At 35.9% G+C, this 15,152-nt stretch overlaps 1 protein-coding gene across 7 annotated transcripts in view; it reads right to left on the minus strand.

The window, feature by feature from the left end:
* Window positions 1-6,103: 6,103 nt before the first annotated feature.
* Window positions 6,104-15,152, minus strand: part of SCAF11 (SR-related CTD associated factor 11) — a 71,181-nt gene continuing 62,132 nt past the window's right edge. For 3 of the 7 annotated variants that reach the window (XM_033436499.2, XM_012534673.3, XM_033436504.2), the window contains 6 exons: window positions 13,687-13,796; window positions 10,337-13,039; window positions 8,897-9,243; window positions 7,655-7,873; window positions 7,174-7,293; window positions 6,104-6,893 (listed from right to left, as the gene is read on the minus strand). In XM_033436499.2, the coding sequence (XP_033292390.1) occupies window positions 6,747-6,893; window positions 7,174-7,293; window positions 7,655-7,873; window positions 8,897-9,243; window positions 10,337-13,039; window positions 13,687-13,796 (3,646 nt within the window). In that variant the 3' untranslated portion in view covers window positions 6,104-6,746. The remainder of the gene's footprint in view (window positions 6,894-7,173; window positions 7,294-7,654; window positions 7,874-8,896; window positions 9,244-10,336; window positions 13,040-13,686; window positions 13,797-15,152) is intronic. The other 4 variants (XM_033436501.2, XM_033436500.2, XM_033436503.2 and 1 more) reach the window with 4 other exon arrangements.

Raw genomic sequence — 15,152 nt, forward strand, 5'->3', positions numbered from 1 at the left:
GTTTAGAAAAATGATTTTCATATTCACCATTCTTCCACCTCATTGGAATTGCATGCTGTAGTTGTAGCTTTTGTGCTCTAATATGTAAATATGTCTGTAGTCCCTTCAAGCATTGGTCTCAGCAGAGAATTTGCTAAATACATTTGACCTAATGAAACCAGTTATGGCTTCCCACTTAGGTTTTCGTCTTATAGCTTTATAGAACTATATAATGAAATAACATGGACTTGCTGGGTAATGGAATTAAAGTGCTCTTGCACAATTAGTTCTGCATAACCCTCATTCATGAAAAGGTGCTCCTTGCTAGACAGAAACTTGCTGATTTCCAGTATTGTTATTTTTTGTCTAAAGTTCTGTAAATACATGCTTTAATGTTATCTTTGAGAAATCTATGTAAATTATATAGTCTACAACATAGAGACTGTAAATTCTGTGTTATATATGTGCCTAGTGCTCTGTTGGCACCCAATAAATTTTAAGTAACAAAATTGATAATCATAGCCAAGGCATATTTTTCTTCCAAGCTCAAGACAGGATGTGACTATATACTAATGAGACTCAGTAATAGAAGCAACACATGAAAACTCGTCTCATTACTTTATAGTCATGCCATGTATGTTTTTTTTAACCATAAAATGACAATAAAAATGATTTTTAAAATGAGAATGTTTTGGATAAGTGACTTCTGTCCTGATCTTAATCACTGTGATTAAAGCATTAAACAACAGAGAAGCACAATGTTCTTTTATCACCAAAACGAGCTGCTAAGAAGCAGGAGCACAGCTACAGGGTTAACCACGTGGGTCATTTTGACCAAATAGTAATAAAGGAGAAAAGGTAGGACAAGGGCCATAAAAAAATTATAAAGTGTTTTGGGAGTTCCATCATTTGACAGCCTTCATTGGATTGATGGGTGGGGGAAGGCAAAGTGGGAAGGGCTCTGTGGAGAAAAAGTGTCTTTTAATTAGAGACTTTAAGGGGCTGTAGATATTTGACAGACTGTATAGTGGTAAGGAAGAGAGAGATTATAGATTAGTGCAGGGCTTACTAGTAAGAGAATCAAAGTTATAAACACTTTTCACACAAAATGCGTGGAATAAAACTGTTGAAGAATTCCAGGGAGGAGCAAAGTGAGTTAGATGTTGCTAAACAGAGAAATGGTTTGGCCACTAAGAGAACCTAATGGGCTGCACAAAGTGTAGTCTGGAATTAAAACACAAGGCTGAACCACGTTTGGTTGAGAGGGTTCCAGAATCCCTTGACTATACATTATAGCTTCCCTAAAGTCATGAGGAAAATGTTTAGCCTTTGCTTTAGAGAGGATTCACTGACTTGAATTATCAGATATTATGCCCTGTTTACAGCTAAACTGTGTGAAAGATAACGCTAGCCTAATTTTCAGGCTGACCCTTTAAACAGATCCACTCTTGCAGAGCAGTTGCCTGGGAACCGGCAACTTTTGAGTTATGCTTTGGAAATTGTCATGATTTGTTAAAAAAAAATAACAGTGCAAAAAGGGAACTGAGGGCTTCCCTGGTGGCGCAGTGGTTGGGAATCCGTCTGCCAACGCAGGGAACACGGGTTCGAGCCCTGGTCCGGGAAGATCCCACATGCCGCAGAGCAACTAAGCCCGTGCGCCACAACTGCTGAGCCTGTGCTCTAGGGGCCGCGTGCCACAACTACTGAAGCCTGCGCACCTAGAGCCCGTGCTCCGCAACAACAGAAGCCACCGCAATAAGCCACCCTCGGACCACAACGAAGAGTAGCCCCCGCTCGCCGCAACTAGAGGAAGCCCGCAACAAAGACCCAATGCAACGAAAAATAAAAAATAATAAGCAGAAGGAAAAATAACCTCACTAATAAGCAAAAACTTATTTGGGGAAAGGTCAGTCCATAAAAATGCTCATCACTGAAAAAAAAAGGGAGCTGAAAGCTGCCACCATCTAATAAATACAGAACTTTTAAGTGTTGCACACTTCACTCTCTTGCACATTTCTTACAGAAGCATGTTTTATGTGGTGCATAATTATTCAGTGGGGAATTATTTTTTCTCCCCAAATTCATGGATTTCTTTTTCCCACTGAGACTAGATTGAAAGAAGGGAAGGGATGAAGAATGGTAGATTTGTCTACCAAAAATCTAAACAATGGCTTTGAGTTAATTGCTGGCCTCTGGATTTTTTTTACAAATTTTTTTACTGTGAAATATACCACCACATATAACAAAGTGCATAAAGAGTAGTTTATTATATAACAACTGACCAGGTCAAGAAGTAGACCTTGGTAGTCCCCCTCCTTCCCAGGCCTTTGTCCCGTGTCAGTCACAGCCTCCTCCCTCCCCCATATCAGTGACCACTATCCTGATTTTGAAAGCAGTCACTCCCTTTAAAGGTTTTTTGGTTTTATCACCCTTCCTCGCACCTTATTCCCCCAAGCAAAGTCAGTTCTGTGCTCCCACTATACTTTTTTACTTCAGCCATTACTCCCACATGTGGTATGTTGGTTTACATCTGTGAGCTCAACACCGCAAGTCAAGCAGACTTTGGCATCTACCGATCCTAGGTCTGAATCCTGGCTCTATCACTAAGTAGCTGTGTAACTAGGTAACTCAGTTAAAGCTTTATGCATCTCAATTTTCTCATCAGTAGAACAAAGATATTACTAGAATTAGTTTTATAGATAAGGTAAATATGTCTGACAGAATGCCTATCACATAGTACAAGCTTAATATGCTATTATTGTACCATTCTTTTAGAAAACTGTGGTATGATTAAACCCGGTAATATGGGAAGAATCCAAGAATTCCTGACACACAGTAGGTGTGTACTGTTTGATAAAATGAATGTTCATTAAGACCCTAAAAACAAGAGCAATCTTAAATGCTGTCACAATATCCAAGTTGGAACTAAGAGTAAACTATAAGCTCAGACACTGTGGAGGGACTATACATTAGGACACTTTTATACACATCTATCCAAATGAAAAATGTGTATATCCTGAAATTCAATGTAACCTTGTATACAAAAAGATTGGCAGAGGTAAGTCACACAGGGTGTTAGTTAAAACATTGTTTCTAGTAACCAAAACTTGTACATAACTTAAAATGTCCATCAACAGAGGAACACGATATAGCCCCTATAAAATAGAACATGGACATGACTATACCTTCAGGTTATTAAGGGAACTAGAAATGCACAAGTTTACAGGATATAATTCATGTGCTGGGGAAAAAGATCTGTGAAAACTATTTTCCGGGAGCCTTAAAAAGCATCTTATAAATGCATTGAAGCGTTTGGGAAAAATAACTTTCTGATGGTTCTCTTTCTAGAAACAAATCAGCTTAGGAAAACAATGGAGTTTTAAACTAAATATATTCAGTTTTAAACTCAATTTAAAAAATTACACTTCAAGTGTATGTATATAATTACATCTTAAATTTTAGGGGGAAATAAAAACTGATCAAGATATTCTACTTACAGGAATCAATTCCCAGAAAATAATCTGAAACGGGTACAATTTATGTATAAAGATGTTTACATCAGTCATTTAATTAGTACAATTTATATTTTGCTAATTTTATTATTTATATTAGTAAAAATAGCTTAATATCCAATAGTGGAGGACTGTTTTAAGTAATGGTATATCCGTGTAATAGAATACTATTATAGCTATTAAAAGTCATGCTGCAGAATTTTTATTAAAATGGAAACTTCTCAATACATTAAGTGAAAAAGATGTTACAACACAGTTACGTGCAGTTTGATCAGTGTTAACAGTTGTTACCTTTAAGTGGTAGGATTACAGGCTATTTTTCTCCTTTTGTTTTTAGGTTTCTTCCTTCTTTTACAGATTTTTTAATTTACTAAATAAGCTTTTCTAATTTCCTACAATGATATGTAGTTAGGAAAAAATGCTATTAAAATACATGCTTATAGCTAACTCCCCTTGCTTTACAACTTGGACATTTACGTTAACTGCGATGCTAAGCCTAACTACTTTGGTACAAATCCAAGAAATACTGCAACACATGTTTGGAAAGAGCTTATGTGGTGAAAGTCACCATTTCCCAGGAATCTTAATAATAAAATGTTAAAGACACTACTTTGTTTATCAAAAGAATTTATTAGAAAATATTACATACTACATATCTGTTTAATAAGAGTATTGTTTCAGTAGACAGCACTCCATCCTCATACTACAAACAACGTCTCACGGACCATGGAGCAAGCACTGTGCTCGTGAAGCTACATCTTTCGGATGGAACGTTCAAGCAGTACACACTGTGGCCATTTAAAGGAAAATGATGGAAAAAATATAATTACCAGAGGAGAAAAATCAAAAATTTTGGAATGTTAAAATAACTAATTTTAGTCTCAAAATTCTAGGCGTCACTATAGCCTAAAACATCAGTCAATGTGACTAGGAAGTTAAAGAGACCAAGGTTTCAAAAGTTAATACTGAATCTTCATAAATAACAAGAGGAATCTGTAACCCCACAAAATGTTTTTAAGTTTGTGCACATGCAAAATTAATGTAAATTTCTGATAAAAGCAAGAATGGGAAATGTTAAAAAGCAATGTATTTTTTTAACATAAAGCATGCACTTTCTAATACATTCTTAAATATTTCAAAGTTGATTCTAGTCCAGTAATATTCTTCATTAGCTATTTCAATTGCAGGCCAACCAGTACCCCAACCAGATACAGAGTAGTACACTGTTGTTATTCAAGAAAGGTGGAATTAATTCTTAGCACTGCTACCAAAGATGCGAGACTTTTAACTCTTGACCACACCACCTATTTTTCTTCAAAACTTTTAAACATGTTTGCACAAGCTAAACGGTATAAAGCAAATTTTAAACTGTCATCCAACTCCCAAATGTCACTGAAAGAAAATGTCGGAAAAATATGTTGTGTGATTAATCAATTTAGGCAATTTGCTACAAAATTTTCTAAATGTGAACCAGCTTTAACCCAAAATAGATTAAAAATTCACACAATTGTTTCTAGAGTTCAAAACTGAAACAAATGAGGTGTGCATTGATATTTAAAACACTGTCTTAATATTTTATTAGAAGAAATATACTTCCAAAACTCTTTCCCCATCATAACCTAAACACAAACTTTAATTAAAAATATATATAAATCAGTAGAATACCATATTACAAATGCCCAGAAATGCAGAATAAAGATCAGAAACTGCTTGGAAATATTTCTACCACTTTTGGGATTATACTCATAATCTAATAAAGATTATGAACTAGCACAATCATTACTGGGGCCAATATTTCAAAATTCACCTATCAAAGCTAGCACCAGGAAAGTATTATACACATAAAATTGAGAAACAGATAATCTTTACTTCAGAAAAGCACAGTCCTAAAGAGTATTGCTTTCACTATTTAGCTAGAACAAGGGTCAGTCTGTCTCACTGAGGCACAGATCCATCTTTGTGCCATTAAGGTCTTATCTGAAGTGCCTTCCAATCATTTGGTATCTATTGAAAACTGTTACTGGAATGAAACAGTTTATCATGGAAATAATCCATTTTTTCTTCCAAGATGCCAAATAAAATAATAAGGCTAGAACATTTTAAACTTACCTTTAATAAAAATAGTACTAAAAAAAAAACCAATCTCTAGTCCCTGAAAGCCTAACCAAGACTCCATTATTTAATTCCTCTCCTTTTTCCAAAACACCGGTTTTAATATCTAGAATTTTGCAACATGGTTAATGGCCACCAAATGGTCACCAAATTAACACTTTATTCACTGTAAAGCATTTGGAGATTTCTAAAATGCGAGAAGAATTTCATTAGTGATTAGTCAGATGAGCAACAATCTGAAAGCCACTGAAGCAAATGTCATGATTCTACCGTAGCCACAGGGAAGGGAGGGTCACTACTTAAAAGCAATTCTCCAATTGGCACAATCAATTTACCATCTCTGATAAGTAGAAGATGTTATGGAAGAACATAATTTTTACAAAGTCAACACTTTCTCCAAACAGGTCTTCTAAATTCAACAGAGCTTAGACTGCCGAAGTTGTAAATCTAGCAAATCAAATTGCTTCATCTCAACTGGGGGAAAAAAAGGCACAAAAGAAAACCAAGCAGCATAACCTTTATTTGGTGATACAACAGGTGAACAGTGTTCTAAAGTTTTGAACACTGAATTTTACTCGTGTGATAATTTGTTTTCTATCTAAGCAATTTACTCAGATGTGTGCTTTAAAAATACACAGTAGGAACCCTGCAATTGGTATGTTATTAGAAATATTTTTCATGGTAATACATTATTTATCTTTGTATAATTAGAGAGAAAAATCATAAAGATCATACTTTATTTTTAGCCTGACAGAATAAATGTACTATATATATATCTCTTCCAAAACCAGTGCACTCAGAAGTTCATTTATGCACTCCACTGTTCAAATCAAAGAGCTGTACATCTTCTTCCAGTATCCACAATATAACACAGTCCTTGTAAAAATGCACATTCCTTTAACCCCTTTACTTTCCCTTGAATTTGTTTTTTTTTTTGGGGGGGGGTGGAAGGGAGGAAAAGATATAGAAGTTGTGGTGCAGAACTATATTTATTTAGAGCAAAACATTATATCCTACATTAAAAAAAATAATTTTATCAAAACCAAATTTCAATCACAGTTACGTATGATTTTCCATTAAAGGTACATGTTGAAATTGCACTTTGCAGGTATCTTGATAGTGTCCTTTATAGTGCTCCCCACTTCAGCCTATGTTTTTATCAGCAGACACAGGTTCTTCCAGAGTTTTCTTTTGGCTTCCCTTCCGTGAATATTTGTATTTGTCTACATAGGCTTTAACCAGATTTGCCACTTTAGTAGAATTTACTTCTCCACTCTTACTATGACAAACCTATAAAAAAAAAGAAGGGGGAATATTTTTCTCATACTTAAACAGATTAAAGGAAAATAGCTTTATGAAAAACAAATATGCCAAAGAGATAACCAGACATTTTTTAATGTTTCATTATCTCCTGTTGGGTACATGTTTCGTTATCTCAAAAGGTAAAAAAACAGACAAGAATGGTAGAAGCTACCTCTTACTATTTTAATTAATTTAATTAAGCATTCCTTTATTAAAACAGGCATGTTCAAAACAATATGTACATAACTCCACTAAAGCTATAACTTACTTTATCTACCGCTTTCCGCACAATCTCTTTATATTCTTCCTTGGTGATATCTTTATTTTGATAAAATGGCTTAATGGCCAATTTTACCTCCTGTGCTGCTTTTTCTTGAATTTGCAATTTCTGATAAGAGGAAAATGTATAATTATTATTTGCCCAATCACGTACTTTCAAAAAAAATTCTTTAAAAATATAAAATTGAAACATTTACATTTACATTATTACAAGGAACTACTCAAATATTAGTGTTATAAATACAAAATAGTTATTTACTAACACATACCAAACATTTCTAAAAATAAATATGAAATACTACCAGTAATTCAATTGGCACCAACATATTCAGACAGAACCCTTTAAATAATATTGGAATTTAAGACTATCAACAATAAATTCCCTTCACCACTTATACAATAGAAAGCTGTTATTTTTTCATCTTTATCATATACAGAATCATGTAAGTTGCTCTCAACTTTGAACTTGCCTTGTCTGTCTTCGAGCTATCTGCGCTGGCTTCCACTGTAACACTTACTTTGCTTTCTGCCAATTTTACAGCAGCATTAGAAGCTCTGCTGTGACTTGATGACGAAGTATTACCAGAACTTGGTCCCTGAACTGTTCCCACATTTCCTGGGGCTGCTGTCGGAGCAGGCAAGACTGGTGTACTCATGTTATTACTTACATGAGAAGCACTAGGAATACCCTGTTTTAAAGAGTTATCATCAGTTAATGAATTACTTGTACTCAATAGAAGTCTTTTAGTCACCTATTAGAAATAACATCAAAAAAAAAAAAATCAAAGCAATCCAATACCTAAGTACTTAAGGGAAATGCATATTTCAGGTCATTTATATCTAAAGGACTCTGAAGAAAAATGAGTAACATTCTTCAACAGAGCCCCATTTAAATATTTCATGATGACTTTTAAAAAATATATATGTATTGTAATGTTCTGACAGCAACACTAAAACCAACAAGAAGCAGAGCAGCATTAATAACAGTATCTTTCCTACAAGGCTCTTGAGAGTAGATGCCCCCCCTTCAAAGATGGAGGAAAGTGAGACAGTGAAGTCAAATGACTTGCAGTAAGTTGACAGCAGAAAAAGATACAAGATCCCAAATTCCCACTCCCCTGCTCTTCCAACTCTTGCTGTCAGGATTCTAGAATTTCTGAGATGTAGACATGAAACTATAATCAACACAATGTTTATAGATTATTATTGAAATTTTTCTATATTTAAGAAGTGCCTCAGAGGCACTTTTTTCACATGGTAAATTCATGAAAATGAAACACAGAGGGTAATGGACGATGAACAGCTTTATCTGGTGTTTGAACAAAACAGTACAAGGTTTATCACAGTACCCAATCACAACAAGTTCCCACCCCCTGAAAGTCCAATAAATCAGGGAAAGTGTCCACCACTTGATTCTAGTTTGGCGCATAATTTGGTCTTTTTAACCTGACCAAGAAACCTGTTTGGGTATCAGCAACAGCCTGTATGTAGCTCAGATTTGATACTGTGCATTCAGTTCATTTTCTCATTTGGGAGTGGGAGGTTTGGGGAAGGACAGTGAAAAGGGGGTTATGAAGGTTTACCATAAACCTAACCGAATAAGTCACTGTGTATGGATATCCAGCCAGGAAGCCCTTTCTTGAACATCTGTCCCTAACAGCTAAATGTTTACAATGGCTATGTTGATTAAACTTGAGTTGCTGAAAACATACCTGCAATTGCTTTCCATCTGGCTGTGAAGCAATGTAGCTGACTTGCTGGGATGGAGGGGGAGGGGGTGGTGGTGGTGGTGGTCCCTGAGATACACTGGTGGGAGCAGCTACCTGCATGAGAGGTACTCCTGTGTGCAGATGCAAGGGCAGCTGAGGATGAATGTTAAACGGATTGCGCTGGAGGTTCATCAAAGGAGCATGAACACCCACTGGATATGGGAAGATATTCATAGGCTGGTGTTGTGCATTCATTTGTTGCTGCATTACATTCATTTGTGGTTGCATCATATTTATAGGTAGCTGAGAACCATCACCTTGTTGGTTTGTTTGGTCTTTTAGGTTAGAATCTATCAAAAGAAAAAAGGCTTATGAAAAAAATTCATGTTACAAATTTCTTTAGCCAGAGAAACAAAGAACCACTGGTTACAATAAAATAGCAATTAACAGAACGCCTAAACCAATACCCAATTATTCAGTTTAATCCTGTCATTCCTAAATAACGTGGGCTGATTTTCTAACTGAAAGGAAACATTCAACTAAAATTATTTTAAAGCATAACTTCACACAATAACATCGGTCAACACTCACAAAGAATCAGTAGCTCAAGAAACTTCTTAGTTAAAGAAATAATCACATAAAATTTAAGATTACTAAATTAGAAGGTTAATCACTTTTTAAAAATCTGCAACAGTTTTTCTTGCAATGTTCCCAAGAAAAGTCAAGGAAAGATAAATCTTTCTTTAGCAGAGTGATTTATTTATAGGGAAACGATAAAAAAATTTCAAGTGCAGGGCTTCCCTGGTGGCACAGTGGTTGAGAATCTGCCTGCCAATGCAGGGAACACGGGTTCGAGGCCTGGTCTGGGAAGATCCCACATGCCGTGGAGCAATTAGGCCCGTGAGCCACAACTACTGAGCCTGCGCATCTGGAGCCTGTGCTCCACAAGAGAGGCCACGACAGTGAGAGGCCCGTGCACCACGATGAAGGGTGGCCCCTGCTCGCTGCAACTAGAGAAAGCCCTCGCACAGAAACGAAGACCCAACAGAGCCATAAATAAATAAATAAATAAATAAATAAATAAATAAATAAATAAACAAACAGAATTCAAATAAAACGTTTAAAAAAAAATTTCAAGTGCACACATCTGATATAAATGAAACAGAATTTAAATCCTGCATAGGACTATCTCAAATTCTTCTACTGTAGCAAATTATACTTAAAATATTTATGTCTTTGGCAAGGTTTGGGGCAGGCATGGGGTGGAAAAAGAAAATAAATATTGAAGTGTATATCTATTATACAATACAAAGTGACTTGTAAATAACTGGGATTCGCTTTAACATAAAACTATAAATAGGGATTATTTCAACTCATATAAATAAGGTATTAAATTTATAATCTCTTTCTTCAAATAAAAGTGTTGGTAAATAAACACGTTACCCTGTTCAGTTGTTTCCTCCTCTTGCCTCATCCATGCAGACTGTGGACCTGCAGAATTCCTCCCTCGTCGTGAATAGTAGTTTTGTACATCTGCTGGCAGAGTCTTTCTCACAGCCCAGCTAGATGCAGATGTCCACCCCGACCTATCTGCCGGTGTATCAAATGAGAACTCTTGCTCACTTTTCCGTTTATAGGGCTGCTGTTCCACAAACTTGAAAGTCTCATTCCCTGAACTATTTGAATTCCCTGAGAGGGGTTTTCGGTTTTGCCACCTGTTTTCATTTTGATCTGTGTAGGCAAAACCACCTCTGTAAGCGCCTCTGCCACGGTTACCTCTACCACGGTTCGACATCCAACCTGAACCAAAGTTTTTATTCCAAGAATTCCCTGCATTTTCATTTCTATTTTCTTCCCAATGAGAATCTTTTAACTTTTCTGGATTTCTGGTCCTCGGATCAGGCCCAGAATTTATTTTTTCTGTTACCCAACTGGGACAGTCATTTCTATGTTTGTCAGCAGAATCTGAATCATCAGCATCTGGACTGATGTCATTTTTTTCTTTTCTTGTATTTTCATTCTGTTTCTCTGAGTCATTCTTTCTGTATCGATCATTTCCTCGTGGACATCTCCAACCATCGTTTGCCCATCTTTCCTTCCATCGAGGAGAATAACTGACTCTGTCATTTCTACCAAATGATGAACTCTTACTTTTTGTTCTAGATCTTGATGGTGACCTAGAACGAGATCTGGACCGAGACCACCTTCTGGTTCTCCTTTCTCTATCTCGATCTCTCTTTGGCCCATCTCTATCACTTTCTCTTTCTCTGCTCCGGGACCTGGATTTTTCTCTTGGGGAGGAATCTTTCAGTCTTGACTGAGATCTTCTGTTCTCTCTAGAAGTGTCTCTTTTTGGGGAGAGTGATTCAGATCTTTTGCCTTCCCTAGTGCTATCTCTTTTTGGAGATCGAGACTGAGATTTCCTCCTTTCTCGTGGGTCCTTTTTTGGGGACTGAGAACGAGATTTTCTCCGTCCTCTTGCAGATTCTTTCTTGGGAGATGGTGATCGAGACTTCCTGCTTTCTTTTCCAGTTTCTCTTTTGGGAGATGGAGACTGAGACCGCTTCTTTTCTCGTGCAGTGTCTTTGTTGGGAGACCAAGTTGTAGATGGAGAATGAAATCTAGATCTTCGAGTACGAGGCTTTTTGGCTTTATCTATCGTATCTATTGGGATTTCAGATGGCTGAGACACAGTTTCAACCTTTTCATTTGAAGGACCAGAAGATGACATATTCTTTTGGGAACTGTGCTCCACAGAATTTTCATTCAATTGTTTAGCATCAGCACTTACAGACGGTTCGAGTTCAGATTCATTCTGGTCACTGCAAAATGAATCACATTCCATAGGTATCATTTCATTATTGTCCTCACTAAAATGCTTCTGAATCAGTGCAACATGTGTTTTAGGCAATTCTGTAGATCTGGGATGTTCAACCAGAGATTCAGTCTTTTCTTCGAAAGATTTGTCCAATTTGGTGTTAAGATTTTTTTTTAATAAATTGTTTTCAGAATCTTGAATACTATTGAAATTTTCATTCCCTGAAGTATCACATGTTGCAATTATTTCTATATCTTCATTTTCAACATGCCCAAGCAAATGAACCTCTGAGCTCTCAATAGATTTTTTGTCCACTGTTTGTATAATTCCACCCTCAGAAGATTCTAATTTGGGGCTGTCAATAAGATGTTCTGTTTTTACTGTAGAATCTTTATGATCAATAATTTTTACTATAGGACTCCCCATAAAGTTGTCTTCATTAACCGCTGACTCTGCATTCTCAGGGATCTCACCTAGGCTTGATATAGGTTGGTGTACTTCGATTTCAGATCCTGAACATGTAAGAAAATCATTTGGAAGATGATCTGTACATCCATCAGCTTTTACTTCTGATTCTGAAGGTAAAGCTATTTGGTCTTGATTTTCCAATGGGTCACCTCCTTTTTCAGAAGTATTCTTAGAAATCTCACTTTCCAGACATAACATATTAGCCTCTATACCTGTATTCTCAACTTTTTGAATTTCCTCCTCCTCTCCAACTAGCACAGGAGGATCTTGGGTACCAGATTCAGAATATACAGATTCTACTCTTTCCTCTGTATCATGGGTCTCACCATGTTCCTCACTTTCTTCTACTGGCTCACCGCAACTTCTCAAGCCATTAGCAGACTCATTTTCTACATTTATCTGCACAGTGTTACTACTTTCTACATCTGATTGATGTTCTTTCTCTAACACAGGTGGTATGTCAGATTCTACTATTTCTTCATCTACTGAATCACTGGAAGATGATTTTTCAGGGGGAGGTACAGAGCTCCGAAGTTTCTTCTTCAGTAAAGGTAGTTTTCTTCCTCTTCTTACAGACTTCCGTTTTGGAGCCTGCCTTGTTTGCTTTTCTGACTCACCTGAAGAGGAAACACTTACAGATGGATTATTACTATCTGGGGCATCACACCCAGAATTATTTGATACTGGGGACCTCTGAGACTGACTGACTGGTTCAGCTCTCGTGTTACGTGTAGATCTCCTTGTAGGAGTTGTTGCTGCTGGTTTTCGTCTTGATCCTCTGGTGTTTGAGGTACCAGAAGTTTGCTTCTTCTCTTCTCCTTCTTGAGTATGTGCTAATGCATATCCTTTGCAAGAAGTACCTAATAATACATGTTTTTTAAAAAGTAAAAAGTGTATGTTTCAAAAAATGATAATAGTTTGGCTTAAGCTTATTTTAGCATAAAATAGACATCTATAACAGAGTGAAACAAAATATACTTGTGAATCAAATTATAAATAAATGCATAGCTACTGACACCTGAGTAATACCAATTTTTTAGTGCTACTAAAATGAGTTATCCCAAGATTTGAATCCATGTGGGCAATTTTATAGGGAAAACAACAAAAGAAAATATGTTTCGTCTGATAACTGCCATTTGCTTAATGAATCACTAGGCAAAAGCAAGAGACAACAGCTATCCACAAATAGTAAAGACTCAAACTATTTGTTCATAATTAATAGGAGATATTACTTTAAAGATCTATGGTTTGAACATTGAAGCCCTAAATAGAAAGGAGACTTCTAATCAGTTCCTCAAAGTCATGAAGCTGTAATTTCTTAAAAGGAATTTTCTAGTTGGGACAATTTTAAAGTCAAGTCACTGTACAAATATTTATAGAAATATCTAGGACTTACTATCTATACCTTATTTTACACTTTTTCTAAGTCATCAACACTCATTCTTTTTATGAGACTGAAAGAGGCTAATAACTTTTTTTAAACTAGAAAGAATTTCAAAAACTTTACCAAAATTTTCTAAAGATATGGTACTTGTTGGAAAAATAGTTCTTGGCAACACAGAGGAGGAGATGAGAGGAAGCACTTCTGTTTCAATATTCCAGGGTATAAAACTAATTCTGAAAATTCAAAAAAAAGAGACATTTTTGTTTAAATGGTTTAAAAATTAAACCAGCAATTTAAAGGTACTAATTTTCCAAATCAGGTTAGCGACATTAAAATACAGGGTGCTTAAATTATTTTTTGCCAAATAGCTAAAAATGTAAGCTCAAGGTTACTCATTGTTCAAAAATGGTCACCAACTGGCTGCAAAAAACAAAAACAAAACAGAAAACCTTTTAAAAGCATGTTTTCTGATAAATTAATAGCAAAGGGAGATCAAAGGCAACTTAATACATAACAGTTGTTTCTTGTTTAAAGAAGTTAATGCAAGACTTTGTCAAAAATTTTTTAGCCTTTTCTTCCCACCACTCTAAAAAATAATAAATTTGGATAATAAAATGCAGATAAATAAAATACACAAATGAAATGCACAGATTTTAAGTTCACAGTATGATGACTTTTGACCAATGTATACACCTGTATAACCTCCACCCCAAACAAGAAATAGAACATTTCCGCCATCCCAGAAAGCTCCTTCATGCCCCTTGCTCCAGCCCCCCTCCACTTCCAGGCAACCAAAGAGATAATTTAGTCGAGTTAATCAAATCAGGCTTTAAAGAAATTATCAAGGTCAAAGGGGAATCAGTCCATACATTTAAAAAAAGTAACAAAAACTGAAAGTAAAACTACATCACTTGAATTTTGAATGTGATAAACATTATGGATGTTTATCACATTTTTTATTAGACTTCTTTATGTTTTTACAGCATATATCAAGGCCAAAAACATCAAAATAAATACATTTTTAAAAAGGAAAAAAACCACCTGATGTCTATTGCTATGTTATATTCTAAAATCCCTCAATCTGAGGATGACGGCTCTTCAAGGTTCCCAGGGTCTCTATGGACCTGCTAAGACGCCAAAGTTTCTTCACTCACAACCAATCCACCCTCAGCTTCTTCCTACTCTGATTCATATTTTGTTCAGTCAGGTCTCATAACAAAAGACTATCTCACCCAGTCGAAGGTGAGATTCTGGAGTAGGAGGAAAGAAGCTTGAAGAACAATGTGCAACTTGCACATGTACAAAGAAAACAGCTCTAAGGTTTCATATTATACATATCTGGACTTGCTAATTTTACTTATGTTCCACTGTTATTCCTAGAGGGTGAAGGCCCTTCGCAGAACTGTATTACAGTGATATCTAAAAGTTACAGTATGTTACAGGAATGAATATAACACTCTGGCAAGGAACTTGGTCTTTACATAGGAACCTGATTTAAGTATACATCGTGTACCTACCAATGTGTTAATAGCTTCAGAAAAAACTAAGAAAGAAAGGGCTAGATTATAGAAAGTCATGAATGTCAGGGC

Source organism: Orcinus orca, chromosome 11, assembly GCF_937001465.1.
Source record: "Orcinus orca chromosome 11, mOrcOrc1.1, whole genome shotgun sequence".
NCBI lineage: Eukaryota > Metazoa > Chordata > Mammalia > Artiodactyla > Delphinidae > Orcinus > Orcinus orca.